At 42.5% G+C, this 16,571-nt stretch overlaps 1 protein-coding gene across 3 annotated transcripts in view; it reads right to left on the reverse strand.

Moving 5' to 3' along the window:
- Positions 1-14,296, reverse strand: part of DSCAM (DS cell adhesion molecule) — a 470,648-nt gene extending 456,352 nt beyond the window's left edge. The window contains exon 1 of one of the 3 annotated variants that reach the window (XM_055702437.1): positions 13,590-14,281. In XM_055702437.1, coding sequence (XP_055558412.1) covers positions 13,590-13,632 — 43 coding nt within the window. In that variant the 5' untranslated portion in view covers positions 13,633-14,281. Of the gene's footprint in view, positions 1-13,589 lie in introns of all 3 variants that reach the window. The other 2 variants (XM_055702438.1, XM_055702439.1) reach the window with 2 other exon arrangements.
- Positions 14,297-16,571: the final 2,275 nt, after the last annotated feature.

Below are 16,571 nucleotides of genomic sequence, written 5' to 3' on the forward strand. Positions count from 1 at the left end.
ATCCTTTACATCCCTATTCCCTTGCTCTACCTCCCCACACCTGGAGTACAGAAAAGCAAAATCCCCTGAGACAGGTCTTGGCAACCCCTACATTCAATCTGTCTCGCACTTCCCCTGAGATAAATTCAGGGGGAGAGGGGTTGCTCCATGATGCATGTTTTTTGCGCTGTAGAATGGAAACAGACCAAAGGTTTTAAATTTAGCATCCTCTCTCTGAACTCAGGCTACTCATTACTATCAAATAGTCTCCAACAGAGGAAGACACTGGTGTCTACCTCCACAAAAATAGAGAAGTCAGTTAATGCATCTAGCTGTGTTAACACCTGTTTATATTTAATATTCAAAGCCAAAGTACCACCTCTTTACAAGTTTTTTTTATTGTTGTTTTTCTTTTTCTCCAACATGTAGAATCTAGTCGCGTGACATTAGATAATCTAAAAATGCAGGGCCCCAAAGACAAAGAAAGCAATACTGCAGCTAAACCTTAATCTCTTATCAGCACCAAGGTTATAAATTCAGCATGTTCTCCATTCTACACCCTTGCTGGAGATTATCTCCTACAGATGACATGCAAAAATAAACCTGGATGAAAAGGGAGGCGAAAGCAGGTAGCAGGAGGAAAAACAATCTTCTCTCCCTCTCACACACAGAAAACAAATTGTTCTGCAAAGAAAAGTCTTCTGGACCAAAATATATTTCAGCTTTGAGAAAGTGAGAATTATTTGGGGGAAATACCACTCAGAATGGAAACAGATAGAGGATTTAGCTGTACCACAGTTTTTTGCTTTGTTAAATTGTGAATGGGATGTGAGGTGTAATTAACAGAAAAAAGCTTGGACCCTTTTTTCCCCTCTTTTTTAATCCCTAGGAACATTCAGATCATATAGGGGGAACCTATATATTTCTGGTTCTGTGCAGTAGAGTAGGAAAACAAAAGGCCCTTTCCTCTGTTTCTCAGCGTCAAAAGGAACCATAGTGGTTTTAATATGGAAAATCCATTAGGTACGGGAAAAGGCAAGAGCCTCGTATCAAGCTGCAAACAGGAACGCTTAAGCACAAGGCATTCAGGCGATGGAAATGCATTCAGAGCATTTAGCACATAGGATTAATCGAATTATAATTTAATCATCTGATCAAACACTAATTAGCATAATCACTTGAGGGGAAAAGCTGCTAGAGGAACAGATGAAGAAACACCTTGGGCATCCAGCACATTTTAATGACACAAGATCATGCACAGATATGTTTTTCTTTCTTAATAAAACACAACAGAGATTGAGGCTCGTAGTGCTGAAGAAGCAGTTGAAATATTCCAGTCCTAGATCACATACTGTTCTCCAGTATGGAAGATGCTGAAGCTAGGTTTCCAAACTATAGTTTATTCAGACCTAAGGAAGAGCTGTAAAACCACAGGAACACTACACTACCCTGGTTCACCATATGAAGACTTGAGCAGGAGCACACATTTTAGCCCACAGTGTTTCCATTATAATCATCCCTTAATGTTTCCCCCCGAGTCTCCCACATGAATGTTTAACTATAGATCGCATAGATGACCTTCAGGGATACAGCAAAGTATCACCGTCCTTCTACAAACTGCATTTGAAGTAATTAGTCTAAATCAGCTGGGTGTTTTTGATTCAGTGTGTGGGAGAATGGGAAAGCAAGAGATATTAAGGGAGCTTTTCTGTTTCATATTGTCTAGCCTTCACGGTAAATTCATGCCACTTTTGAAAAGCAGAGATCTGGGGAGCAGAAAAATCACCCCCGATGCTCACCCATACAATAAAATGACACCTGTCTGGAGACCGGGCAGGAAGAGATGTATGGGCAGAAGGAAGACTGGAAGACTATAGGGAAAGGAGGAATGGGGGAAGCACAGTGTTGAGAGAGAGAGGATCTTAGGAGGTGTCGTTTGTCTGAATTTTTATACAAAATAATGTAAATGAATTATTCTCAATAAGTGTTTAGTTTTTCAAATGGATAATTCTTCTGGACACTGAAAACATTTAAATGTAATGAACTGCAACATTTATGGATAAGATTGGACCTGGAAAAAGTTTCCTAGACTGTTATGTAAGGAAGCAAAATGATGAGCTGCTTACCTGCATTTTAAAGACACCAGATCATACAGGCTCAACTGTGAGCTAATTTAAATTGATTACATCCCTCTTACAGAGCTATTACTAATAATCCTTTCAGCTTCTCAGAATGACTGTACATCAATAAAGTAACCAGTTACAGCACAGGGCCAGTTTAGCCCAGGATTTCTCCATACTGGGCATCCCGATATGTGCAATCAGTACACACAGTCTGGAAACTCTCTCAAGAGTAGTGTGCAGCTTTCCACTGCAGGTGATGATCTCAGAAAACATTCTGGCAACAGAAAGCTGCATATGACTTAAAGCATTGTCGTACTTTTAGTAAGAAAAGTGACTGAAAGATGAATTAATAAAAGGTAATAAATTATTTTCCACTGGCATAAAGGTAGAACCACCATACCACATGTATTCCTGGCTCAAAGTCAGATATATATACCCGCATACATGGAGTCCACAAAAGTAAAAGTAATTTCATTTAAAAGTTTCAAAGTTATGTTTTCTAAAATAGCTTGTTTAAAATATCTAGCTTTAAATTCTCGCTTGTTTCTTTCCAAGCAAAACCTTAATAGCAAAGCCAGAGGATTTTGCCTCACCTCACAAAAACAGCAGTATGGCAGAGTGGAGCAACACAGAGCTGGTAACACTAATTGAGACTGCACTATGGTCAGAGATAGGCTGGAATACAAGACAACCACCATCATCTCCACCAGACTCGTCCCTAAATCTTTATTCTCTTCCTGCCCTCAGAGAGCAGAAGTCCTGAGCCAAATGGCAGCAACTCCTACTGGTATCGGAAGTACATCTCCCCACATGTTCTACTTTCTAACCTCATAAGAGTACCAGCACTGTGCCATGGCATAATGCATCATTTTCCACTTGCTAGCTATTTAATATGTGCTACTTATTTTAAATAAAGTTATCTGAGCACAAGGCCAAATGCACATGCCTTAGGAAATGCCAGCGCTAAGGTGATCAACCAACTTTAGTCCCCTGTGCCAATTATTGCAATGTGCGTCCACAGCGGGGACTGAAAGTAACAGAGATGATGTGGGGAAGAAGAGTAACTCCATGACATAGTGGGCAAAAAAGCCTATTATCTTTGAACGTGGCAGAGACAGAAACACAACTTACTGATCCAGAAAGTTCTCAGAGCTTCTTGAAATTAAGTAGCAGTTGGACTACTATTATTTAGCTGTGAAAAATGTTTTTTAAACCCTCATTAGCCAGCATTTTTCTCTTCTATAGAAATGCATTTTGAGATGTGGTGGGAATACTGTAATTGCTTTTATCCACTAGGGACTGACCTTTGAACATAATAAACATGCACTGAACTGCTACAGCTACAGTGTCTTCAGACAGGCATTTCTTTTCCTCTGCGTTGCCTTCACATGTGCCACCAGTTAAGACACTGAAGAAGGCCTCTAGCTCTGTCACTAGTGAAACAAACGCAGCTTGAGTGCATGTAGCGCTTTAACAGGACAGTCACATCCCTCTGAAGTTGCACTGCTCCTTCTCAAGCATGGACACACTAACTAAAGGCAAAAAAACAGTGAAGAAAGGAAGGCATTTGGACATAGTTTTTACCTAGACTAGGACAGAAAAGCTAAAACCTAAACCTTCCTTTCTTCCCCAGGGGAAAAAAAATACATATCTCTATCTCCACATTCCTTACTCCAGGCTGTGTTCCTACCATACCTGTACAGTCTTCCTCAGGGCTTGCTAAACAACTGGCTCTCCCATTTGTTGTAGAGACAAAGAGCTGCTCTCCAGTGGAGCAGGAGCCTGGTGATTTGGAGACATCCTCATCCACCCAGAGCTGTCCCCAGGAGACCCCATCCAGAGACAGCCCCAGGAGCAAGGCTGGCCATTCAGGCACATGAACTGAGTAGACCCCATTGCACCAAACCTGCCAGTTCCAGCTCTCAACAACCGAACAGAAAATCATGACTGCCAGCGTTTCTCAGAAAACCTGACAGCTCAGCATCTTTTTCTGAGGATTAATTTTCTCCCTCCTGCCCAATAAAGGGACTCAGCTCCTTCCTTCCTCACTCAAACAAGGAACTTGCACATCCTATCATACAGCCACACTGACATGCATAGCATTGCTTTCCATCTTTAACCCCCTCACTCCCCCAAATCCATTTCTTGCCTCAGAGGAAAAGCTTTTAGGGACTGGAGAAATAGTTTTGCTATCAAAATAAATATAAGCAACTGCAAGAATAGGGTGGAGAGAGGAGGGGTTGCAGGCCTCAAATTAAGCATGTGTCACAGATGAAATGGCATGGGCAGACATGAAAGAAAAAATCTGAATACCAGCAAGTGAGGGACGATGGCAGTCGGGAGCCTGAGCTCCCCCTCGCTAGGCACAGCAGGATCCATGCAAAGCACCAGCTTCCTCCCTGGCACAGACCAGCAGCCAAGATGGAGTCACAGAGTCATGGGGACCTGCCCCAGGGAGTCCCAAAGCGACAAGCTGTTTTGTTCCCCACCCACGCCTCCTGCTCACAAGGCAACAGGCTCAGCCTTGCCTTTTCCACTGCAGACCGAAGCCAAGACTTCAGAGCCTCCTGCCGAAAGCTGTCCAGCTCAGATTCAGCCTTCAGAGACTTCTCTCCTGCTGCCCCACAGGTCTTCATGCTCTTTGAGTGCTCTTCTTATCACACCTTGCAACGCTGTCTGGATACCCATGTAGTCTCAAGCTTATCCTTTTTCCCTCTTACCTTCCCTGCTAAAAATCCTGTTCATAGCCCCTTCCCTGTCTCTCCCCTAAGCATCCATTTTTTAATATATATATTTATAAAAGCTGAGAGCAGAAAGATCCAGCTACAGCTGACATGACAAAAAACATGGCAAGCATCACCTATCACTCAGGTCCCATAGAGAGCTAAACCTTACTCTCTGTGCTTCTCTTTTCCCTTGCAATGATAAAAATCTGTTTTCTAGAACCCCTGCACAACAGGGCTGTGGAAAATGTTGTCATGGTAGAAGAGAAACCTTCAGGTCACACAACAAAACTAGGGCAAAAGGTAGAAAGGAAAGCTTCTTAAATATATACAGATAAAAGCATGAAGTGGTATAATGCAAATAATTATTCTACATATTTGGGAATCACTTTACTATGCCAAATAAAACCTCTACCTTGTCTACAGATGGATCTAGAGAACTTGTGCTTGAGTGACAATCTCCCAAATTGCCTCCTTCATATCATGACATAGCAAATGCCTCACTTTGTAACTGCAGTTGCAACTCAAACTAGGTTAACCTGTCTAGAAATAATATGTGAACTGGCTTTTAAACTGCCCCACGGAAAAGCCACCTAATGGGAGGAAGAAACTCCACTGGAGAATGTGCAGTACATGCAGGACCTTCTGGATAGTGAACCACAGGAGGCTTTTTCTGTTAAACTGAGGTCCACCTAAAGCCTGGTTTGCTTGAATGACATCTTTTCCACCAGGATCCCATTCCAGATATCAGAATGTGCTTTTCATAACAAAAAGGACTTTGTCAAGGACTTCCTCTGTCCTTAGCTCAAGCCAGAAGTGGTCTGACAGCACATCACATGCTCACCTCTTAGTTTTCAAGAGACTGACTTTATGCATTCACAATACTTTCCTGAGTCAGGGCCAAAATTCCAAAGAACAATGCTCCCGCAGAAAACCCCAAAGACTTCTGAAGGTAATACTGTAAAACAAAATCAAAAACAAAATCAAACACACACACACACAAAATAAAAGCCAACCACATAATAATTTCTGATAGATAAAACAATCATGCAAGAGAATTTAGCAAAAGCATGAGCTTACGTGTCATGAATCACCTTTCCACAGCCTGGGAAAAGCAACCAACCAGCATTTTGGTGCACTCAAATCCTACCACGTCATTTGTGCAGTCCAGTACGCATTGTAACAACATATGGATTCCTCCAAGTCTGCACATTTCAGTATCCCAGCTAGCCTCCTCTGTCAGCTCAAACAAGAGCCACACATCAAAGACTCACATGTGGTATTTGAAATCCATACCAACTACTAAACCTCTAGGAAATTCTACTGAACAACAACATATTATGATGGAGATGCTTCTAAAGAACAGAACTGAAAACAAACACTTCCATCAAGTCCTGTAATTCTGTGGCACCTACAAACTGGGGCCATGGAGGGCTGCCACTCTAAAATGCTGAGAGACAGACACCCTCAGTGTGCAGGCTTAGCATAAGCCACTCACTTGCAAAACCACATAGAATGATTTCACGCCAACAGATATTTATATAGACAGAGCAACCCTATGATCTTACCTATAGAATCACTGTGAGTAGATTACGTAGATAGGCAACTATTCACAGCTACAGTGCAACATAATTATATTCTATTTGTATTGAAAGATCCCCAGCCCTTTCAAGAATTATGTTTCTGATATTCTAAAATAATGAAGGGCTCCCCAAAATTTACTCAAAAAATTACTTTAGATGACAGAAAGTTACTAAGAGTAATTTTTAGCCTAGTACAAACATAAATCTTAAGCCATAAATCTTCTGCATGGGATTACTGTGTAATTAATTGGAAGAAAATAGCATCAGAATACTTAGACAGCAAAGCAAATGCCAGATTTTCCATACACAGTAGCAATTTAAGCAATTAAAAACTATATGGATTTACACGGGGGGGCGGGGGGTAGAGGGTGTATAAATATATATAGATATTTTTTAAAATCTCAGAAGGAACTGTATCCCTGACATACTAGATTAAGAGCCACATGAGCAGGATGTTTGGTCTTCAGCTCACATGGTGCTATGCATGTAGAGGCTTTGAACGTCACCCAGGCAAAAAATTTCTCAGGTGGTCCTTGCATATGCCTTTCTATCTGCCACACCTGACATGTAGCAGGGTGCTATTTTCAGATGTACTCTGGGGCTGCCCCATGGCCCATGCTCCTGTGTTTATGAAGGGTCTGCCCTTCTGGAAGCTTCGGCAGAGAAACATCAATGATTCAGCTCGGGTCGCCAGGCTGCTCTCTCCCTCAATTACTAGGAAGCTCCAGGGAGGCTGGTGTTTAGTATGGAGGTGACTCTCTTTCTCAAAGCCTTTGCATTTAAAAATGGTTTTCTATAAATAGGATTGCTGGCTCACTCTTAAATCTAACTCCCTGCCTTCTAAGTAAAAATAGCTTAAATAGGGATGCTGGGAAGACTTGTTAATCTCTGTCATCCTGTCTGTCCATCCTTTCCTTCTTTCTTTCCTCAGTAAGGATCATAACATTTGTTGCCCACTCCACTATGAAAGGTATGTATTGATGTACCACAGTTTTCCTTTTTCTGATGGGTAAACCAATGCCCTAATTGGGGAAAAAAAATACTTATGAGGTAGTAAGAATTTTTTCATGAATGGTAGTATAAAAGGAAAAGCAATAGCAAGAAAAGCTCACAGTGCTAACAAGTGCCTGAGGAATCCCTGGCTTGTTCTTAAAGAGGTTCTCTTCTGTGCTCTAAAATATTGTGCTGTGAAAGGCTCTTATGAAATACCTCCCATTTTATGTTATTTTATTTTTGAAAATAGCAATTGTTAGATGAAATGCCTTTAAGAGACAGGGAGGTGAAGACCAAGAAGATAGGGTTTCTTCTGAAGAATAATATAATTTGAAATCTTAATTTCATTGATTTCATAACAGGTTAAAGGAAAAGGAAGTGCTGATTAAAAAGGATTGTGAAATATCTCAAACTATATTGTGAAACAAATAATTTAACTGCATACAGCTACACATTCACCTTGAAATAATTAAGTATTCTGATCTACAGACCTGTATTGCTTGAACAGAATTTTTTAGTAGTTTTAGTTTCAATGCCTCAAAGAAGTAAATTTTTTTAAAAATCAAGTAATTGTACCTTAGAATAATTAAGTTGAATATAATGCTCTTCTTCCTTCTCCAGCTTTTAAAATGAAAGCCAGAATTAATGTCTTTCCACTGCAAATCTGAAAGAGTCCTAGACCAAGAGATTAATAAATGGCATATTCCAGCTAAAATCAAAGGCTAAATGAGTGGTATGTTCAAACAGGCCTTGAACCTATGCATGTCTTAACTTGTTAACTAGAGTAAACTTTAAGAGGAAAGGAAAGAGGTCCATCTATTTTGCTCCTCAATCCACTACCTCCCATCCCCAACATTTCATTTCATTGCTTTTTGGGTTTTTTGTCACTTGAATGCTTATTAAACAGGTAAAGGAGATTATTTCCCCACCCTAAACAACCCACACACCTGAAACAGCAGCATATTCCTTAAGACACTCATCCAGGCAAAGACAAAAATAGTTGAGGTGCAACCTAAGCCCAGCTGCTCCTGTAACTAGAGCCTTGTACAGCTCATGAGCTGGAGGAAATTTCTGGATGACCTACTCAATGCCCACAGAATTTCCCCAAATAATTCAATTTATCAGTATATTGCATGACAAAAGTTCACTCAAAAACCAACACAATGAAAACCAAATTCTGAACTTCTCTGGATGCAGCAGCACTGAAGGGATGCCACTGAAACACACCTCGAATACTATGTTCAGTTTGGGGCCCCTCACCTCAAGAGGGACTTTGAGCTGCTGCAGCATGTTTACAGAAGGATACTGAAGCTGGTGAAGGGTCTGGACCACAAGTCTTATGAGGAGCAGCTGAAGGAACTGGAGTTGTTGAGCCTGGAGATGGGGATGCTCAGGGAAGACCTTATTGCTCTCTACAGCTGCCTGACAGGAGGCTGTAGGCAGGTGCACACTGGTCTCTTCTCCCAAGTAACTAGCAATAGGACAAGAGGAAATGGCCTCAAGTTACACCAGAGGAGGTTTAGATCGGAAATTAGGAAAAATTTCTTCACTGAAAGGGTGGTTAGGCATTGGAGCATGCTGCCCAGGGAGGTGGTGGAGTCACCGACCCTGGAGGTGTTTAAACAAGCCGTTGACACGGTGCATAAGGAAGTGGTTTAGTGGTGGACTTGGCAGTCCTGGGTTGACAGTTGGACTTGGTGATCTTAAAGGTCTCCTGCAACCTAAATGACTCTATGAAACAGCAGTGCAGAGCTGTAATCAACCTAAGAGGGTTTAGGGGTTTGTTTTTACCATTCGTGGAAATAAACTTCAGTTTAAACCGTTACCAAAAATACTTTCATTCTCACACACATCTGCTATTCAGTGCTGTGGAGAAAAGGCAGCATCCACCAGTTAAAAAGTTTAGCGAGCATTGATAGAAAAACGCAGACAAAACGCCTCCTCCGGGCGCCGTCCGCTCCCACGGCTGCTCAGACGCGCCGCCAGACCCGTGCGGTTTGCTGCCCACTAGTGTCGTGTGGCACCGGCTCCCGGCCACCGCGCAGGCTGCGCCGCGCTGCCCACGCCGGAGCCAGCGAGCCCCTCAGCCTGGGGATGGGTAGACCCCGAGCAGAGGAGAAACACTTCCTTTGAAATGGAAATAGGCATTTCCAACGTAGTCTGACTGCCCAGCTGTAACAATTTTCCTCTATTTGGCATCTGGTGATTAATTAATAGCTATTCATAACTTGAGTAACGCCAGATTGAAAACACCATCAGCTGTACTGTGCCATTCACAAACATACACCAAGCTAAACACTTTCTGCACGTGAATTAAACTTCCTAAGATAAGGATCTGGTTACACAATTCCACTCAAGCTATGCACATATTACAATATGTTTCTACAATGAGAGCCCTTTACTTTTCCTTAAACATTTCATCCCCAGCACTGAGTCTCATCATTTTCTTTGGAGAGTGTCATTAGCACCACCGTTACTTTCACTACTCATTCTCCAGCCTAACCCCTGCTCTCAGTTTAGTGTGATCCTTCTCAGTCTCCGCACATGCTGCTAAAACCCATCTTGATAGATATAGGGCAGGGGAAGGATTCAAACATAAACTAATTGTAATGGAAATTTATTTTTAGTGTCATCTGTACTGTATTGGGTGCCTCCTGATGCTCCATTGATTTCAGCAGAACATCTATGCACAACAAGCACATAGGAAACGCAGCCAGAAAGAATCATGCAAATGGGTTCTCTTAACAATACTGAAAGATACTTGTTTCTGAAAACAGCATCCAAATTCTGAAACAAACTTCTTCATAGTAATTACAATACAGAGCCAGGGTTTTGAAGGCCAGTCTCCCTTCACATGCCCCCCTACCTTCTCCGTCCAAGTGAAATGCCCCCTTACTAATTACAACCAGGCTACAGTAGACTTCTGCTGTAGATTTTACATGCTTGCTTTCAGAATATATAGGTATAGTAATGTGGAAGGTAATATAGATACAGTAACCCTGAAGGTAACTCAAAAGCATTGCTCAGGACTGTACCTGCATGACTCAGGCTTTCGAAGTGGTGAATTTAGCTGCATACTCCCACTGATGTCTATATCGTCCCATGCACTTACTAAGGCTGCAATACATTTATGGTTAACAGTTACCTGTATTTTTAAGAAACTCACAGCAATGACAGTTTTAAAGCCTTTACAAAATCTAAAAATATTCAGCCAGGTATTTGGGAAGGTTTTGTTTCAGGCTTCAGAAATACTAATTGGATGGAACAGCACATCAGTATTTCATTGTCCCCAGAAGGAAGCTATTTCACAAACATAAAGCCTACCCAGTGACACTGCTTGTATCTAATTTGACAAAAATGTATTTTTGCTGAGTGACTGTAGGGAAATATGGGGGCCAACCTTGCTAATGTTATTCAGATGGTTTCTATTATCTTCAACAGAAATTTAGCCCAAGACGACAGCTACAGGGTTAAATCCATAATGCGCAGGTTTATTTTTAAGCTATTTCTCCCCTCGAAAAGGGGAACACTCCCCCCCCCCCCCAGCAACAACAAACAAGGAACATAATCACGAACAATCTTACACATTTTAAAGTTAAAATTAGAACAAGATGTAACACGTAACTGAAAACCAGTCATACATGTGTGTGTGTGTTTTAAGTGAACGCAGTATAGTTCCATAAGGGATTCAGAAAAGGCAATGGCAGAAGTCAAGCCACCTCCAGTAGCCTGTCCCCACACACACACTCAATAGAGTCATAAAAGAATACTGCCTATCACACAACGGAGTTCAGATATAGTTATAGATAATGAAAAAATGCGTATGTGACATATCTATTTATATATGCAGTCATTTCTTTCAAAGAGACACATAACTGATATGACATTGCGTGAAAACCTGAAGTCCTTTAAAAATATTATTTTCTGACTCAACTCAGTTATGATAGTCCACATAAGCGTTACTAATAAACACAACCAATTTATTCAGCCTTAACGTGAAGGTAGGTGTCATTTTCAAAAAATTCCTTTAGGAAGATCCTAAATACATATGCATTTTGACATCAAGCACGATGCCAAAAACAAACACACTTCTTAAAGTTGCCAAGAATAACTGAACCATCCACTACATATTTCTACAATGCTTTCATCTGAAAATGTTACCACACACAAAACCATTTTGTTTTAGTAATCTGGATTCACGAACGTACAGATGTTGCTGTGTGGCAGTATAGAAACTATGCAGATGCATCTATCACTTACATATTATACTATTAAAACTAGAAAAATCTTTGGGTTACAAATTCATGTTTTACTGTGATCCAAAAACACGTGTATACTGAAAGTGAAATTGCTACTGACTTCATAGATCAAGGAATAAAAGAAAGTGGTTTTGGTAGTATTTCAGCCTCATAAAGCAAAAATTACACTGTTCTTCAAAATCCCCTGGAAGGGGGACTAACTAGCTTAGAACATAAAATTTATAGCATCAGTACAGGAGACCAAAATACATGCCTCATCTTTTTTTTAAAAGATGTAATATTTCTGAACAGAAACAGGTTTATTTCCTATGCAAATCTAGCTTTAAATGAATAGCGCCCGTAAAAGCATATACTTCAGGCTGACTCTGTCTGTCTTATTAACAGCAGATCTCTTCCTCCAAGGTATCTGGCTGAAGTGGCTAGAGAGAAACGGCACAGCACTGCCTGTCAAAAAATAAATAAAAATATTAAAAAGTAAAATAAATAAATAAATTCTTAACGTTAGAACTTGTTGCAGCTGTCTTACTGCTAGAAGAAATGTAAAATTTTAAAGTTTACAGTTTCTCAATCAATTTGCATTCTGTGGCACTCAGAAGAAGAAAATGTTTTAAAATAACCCTAAATACACACTTAAGATTCACCTCCTAATTTACGATCTATCTGGCTATTCTCAATGGACTGCCCATGCCTGTCAATGTATTTTCTCATCCAGTGTATACTTAAGAAGATGTGAAGGCACCCTCATCCAGCATTCATTCCTCACCCTCTGCTAGAGGTTCAATTATTTCTATCTTCCAGGAAAACCTTACACTTTGTCCTATGCTTATCTCACATTCATTCAATACAAGAAACATTCTTCTATTCTACCTGCTTTGCCTATTTTGCGAATTGTGCATTTAGTTTTCCTGATTTCACTGTCAGGATGTAAAGCCTTACAGGTAATACTACATTCTCAAATCTGAGAAGGAGGCAACGTAACAGAATAGCTAGAATCCCAGACCACAGCATAATTTGTTTGCTATCCTTAAAACAGCAATGCTTATACTCATTTCAATAAAAGTTATGCAATTTAAACTGATTTTCATATATGACACAGTTTTCAATCACATATATCTAAATGTTCCAAAATACCCCCATACACTATTAAAAAAAAAAACAAACCAACCAGAAACTGCAATAAATATCTGTTAATCAAACAGCTGGCAGAACGAAGGGGGGGGGGGGGGGGAGAAAGAAAAAAAAAAAGAAAAAAAGAACAGGTTTACCTTTATTCTATCTCCACTCTTATTTCCCCTTCCTAACTTTATAATTGACTGAAAGTCTTCAACATTTTCAGATGATGTAATGCTTATCCGTGCATATTTTTACATAAATGAGCGGGGGGGGGGGGGGGGGGGGGAACCAGAGCAAGTACCTTTACAGTGAAATGATGAAAGGGAAGTAATTTTGAAATATTACTTCTTAAATACGTAAGAAAATAATCGTTAGGTGAAAGCACAGGGCGATTAAAAAACCCAAGAGGTAAAGGGAAGCAGTATCTCAACGCAAGCGCTCAGACTGAAAGCCCTTCAAATTATCCCCGTGTACTCAGCCGGATTCATACGGCACTTGGCAAAATTCTGTACTTTTCCACCTAAGAGAGAAAGGAAGAAAGAAAGAAAAAAAAGAAAAAAGCACCCCTGCCGCTGCCCCTGCAAGCACGGTCTCATGCCGACCGAGGCAGACACACGGCAGAGCGGCCAGGTTACGGGCTGTCACTTTGCTAGGTAAGCTAGTTCCGATGATTACAGCGCAATTTCGCCCTTCCTTCTCCCCACGGCTGCCGGCAGCCGGCGCGACGCGTTAAACACAAAAGGCACAACCGCGACCCGCTCGCCGCCCGCGGAGGGGAAGGGGAAGGAGCCCCGGGCGGGGGCCGGCAGCGCTCACCATGCGAGATGCTGTGGAGCAAGGCGACGGCCAACATCCACATGCCCCCGCCGCTCCCCCGCTCCCCGCTCCGGGCTCCGGGCTCGCCCTCGCCCGCCGCGCCCACGGCCGGGCCGGAGCTGCCAGGCAGCGCGCACCGGGTCCGGCCGCCGCCTCCCTCGGCTGGTGGCTGCTCGGAGCCTGCGGGGCCGCTCGTCCGCCCAGCGAGCGCTCAGCCCCGCCTGCAGCCCCGCGGCTCCGCCGACACTCGCCGCCCGGCTCTCGGGCGGGGGAAGAGGCAGCCGGCGGCGGGGGCGGGAGGCGGGTGCGCGGCGCCCAGGTGCGTCCTCGGCTCAGGGAGGCGCCCGCAGGTCGGCGGGGGCAGGGCCACAGGTGACAAAATCCTCCGGCGCCAGCACAGGAGCATCCCCGGCAGCGGCCGGCCCCGAGCCGCGGCGAGCGGCTCCTCACACGGCTGCCCCCGGCCCGGCGGCAGGCAGGCGGGCGGGCGGGCGCATCTTCCCTCGCCGGCAGCTGTGACCGCACTGAGCCCGCTCCTGCCGCCCGGCGCGGCGCAGGGCAGCGCTAACCCCGCGCCAGCCCGCTCGCTCCCAGCCCTCTGCAGTCTTAAAGCACCACAAAGTCTCCACAGTGGAAAAAACCAAGGCCAATCGAAGAAGGCGGCAGAATACCCTGCCCCTCAATAGTTGGCTGAACCGCGTCCGTTTGGCATCAGCTGAGTTGTATATGACTAATGTGTTGACAAGCTGTGCGGGGGGACTGGAGGAGGGGGCCCTTCTAGAAGGTCACAGCCCAGACGGGCGAGCGCATCAAATAACTGACTAGGATTCTGTGCGAAAGTGAAAGAAAAAACACATCTCTCACTCTACATTTTCCCAGTGCTTACACAGCTCCAGATACTATTTGGCCTTTCTCGCGTTTTGTTTTCTGTGGCAATAATCTCCCCCCTCCTCCCCGTAGCAAAAGAGTAAATTACCCTCTCTCTAACTAAAACCAATTTCTGCATCTATTCTTTCTTCACACCTATGATATGAAGGTTGGTCAAAAAGGAAAAGGGAAAAAAAAAGTTTAAAGTATTAAATGAATACAGTGGGGAAAAAAATCAATATTGTGAAATACAGAACAGCATTGGGGCAACTCTGAATTTAAGCTGTGAGATGAAAAGCAAACACAACAAAGTAATAAGGAATCTCAGCCTGCAGAATCCCCAGTGTGTTACCAAACAGGATCACTTCCCATCTGGGGGTCTTCACAGGACAGTATATTTATTTTAAACTGCTTTATAGCACCAGACGTTGCCACGCTGCCAACACTCGGTCTTGTGCACTGTAATGAAACCTGGGAAAAGATGTCTCCCAAAAAGACTTTGGGACGAACATGTGCAGAAAAGCTCAGCAGCACAGCTGGACGGGGAAGAACGTCTGTCTGGAGATGTTTCTAAAGCCATACAAGAACAGACCAAAACACACCCCCAAAGCACTGTATAAGGCCCTTCATTCTAATTCTGGAGAAAACCGAAGTTGCAACTGAAGCACGGTGAAAGCCATCATGCAAATGCTTAATACTCTGCATCCCCCTTTGGCTGGATATCAGCCAGGAGAGACTGAAGCCCTGAAGTGAAAGCAGGGAAGATGAGACCAATATTGGGCAGGGACTAGCTGCTCAGAGTCGCCCTTAAGAAAAAGATGTGGGTAACCAGGGAAGCTGTTCAGTGGGAAATAGCATCTGAAGCCATTACAGAAAAATTAAAGAGAGAAGTACAAATGTCTTGAGGGATTATTTAAAAAAAAAAAAAAAAAAAAAGAAAAAGAAAAAAAAGGACATTTGCTTTTATTGGGAGTGAAGTTCTGTTAAAAATGACAATACTTTAATCTCTTTGTTTAGAAGAGAGCTAGTGACTAGCAGAAATGCGTAAGTATTCATTTGAGAGCTCTTTGGAGAAGTTCATGACAGATTTGTTCAGGCAGCTCTTTCAGAATTGCTTTGTTTCCCATTTTGAAGCCCAAAACATGTCTGGGGCTTAAGACTTACAGTGCTATACCACACTGGAAAAATATACCACCTTTTTATGCCTTTCTACCTCCTTTACTCGTCTACATAACTCTAGTAGCCCTTGACAAATTTCAGTTTCATTTAAAGCAGACTCAAGCAAGTTTCCGTGCACTTCAATTTATTTAAAACAACAACAGCAGCTGCAGACTGAAAGAGTAAGTCTTTAATTTGTTCTTCTGTGGCACCAAAAGGCAAGGGTCCAACTTTCAGTGGGTATATGGCCTTTTTAGCCACAGCCAGCCAACTAGGCACCGTAATCAGAGTCCCAAACTAGGTTTAAGGAAGGGAGGAGAAGGCAGGACACAATTTTGCATGAAAGCAGGGTTCATAGGTTCTGCTGTTCAGGGAATAACTTGACTAAAACCTAAATTAAACAATCTGTCAAAGCAGAGAAACAAGACTACGTAATAACTTCCACACAGAGTACATGAAATCGGTCAGAATCCTACTTTTCACATCTGAAAAATCACGCTTCAATTTTAATCAAGGCTAGTTAAGGTCATCAACGAAGAAGCATCCCCCGTTATGCTTTTTTGTTTGTTTTATTAAAATGGAATGTTCTAGATCAAGTGGCTAGATATTATTCAATTTTCCCCAAAACAAATCCAATCATTTCCCAGCAAGATATCTAATTAGAGTTTGCACATAATTATATCTTCTTGGGGCAGGGGTGGGGGGAGGGTGTCTTATGCCACTATTACTGTAACTGTGATTGAGGGTCAAAAATCTTAAAAGCAGCTTAAATTCAGTTCTTAAACTGGGTTTAGATGATCTACTAGTTGACTGTATTGGGTTGATCATCCTTGCTTTCTGCAGCTATCACACAAGCTCTATGAGGAAGATCTGAAGTTGACAAAGATGTGGCAACAGTACACATCTGCTGATGATCACCTTAAATGTATCTCAGACACTTAGCGTTTCAGATTACAT

Source organism: Falco cherrug, chromosome 2, assembly GCF_023634085.1.
Source record: "Falco cherrug isolate bFalChe1 chromosome 2, bFalChe1.pri, whole genome shotgun sequence".
Lineage (NCBI taxonomy): Eukaryota > Metazoa > Chordata > Aves > Falconiformes > Falconidae > Falco > Falco cherrug.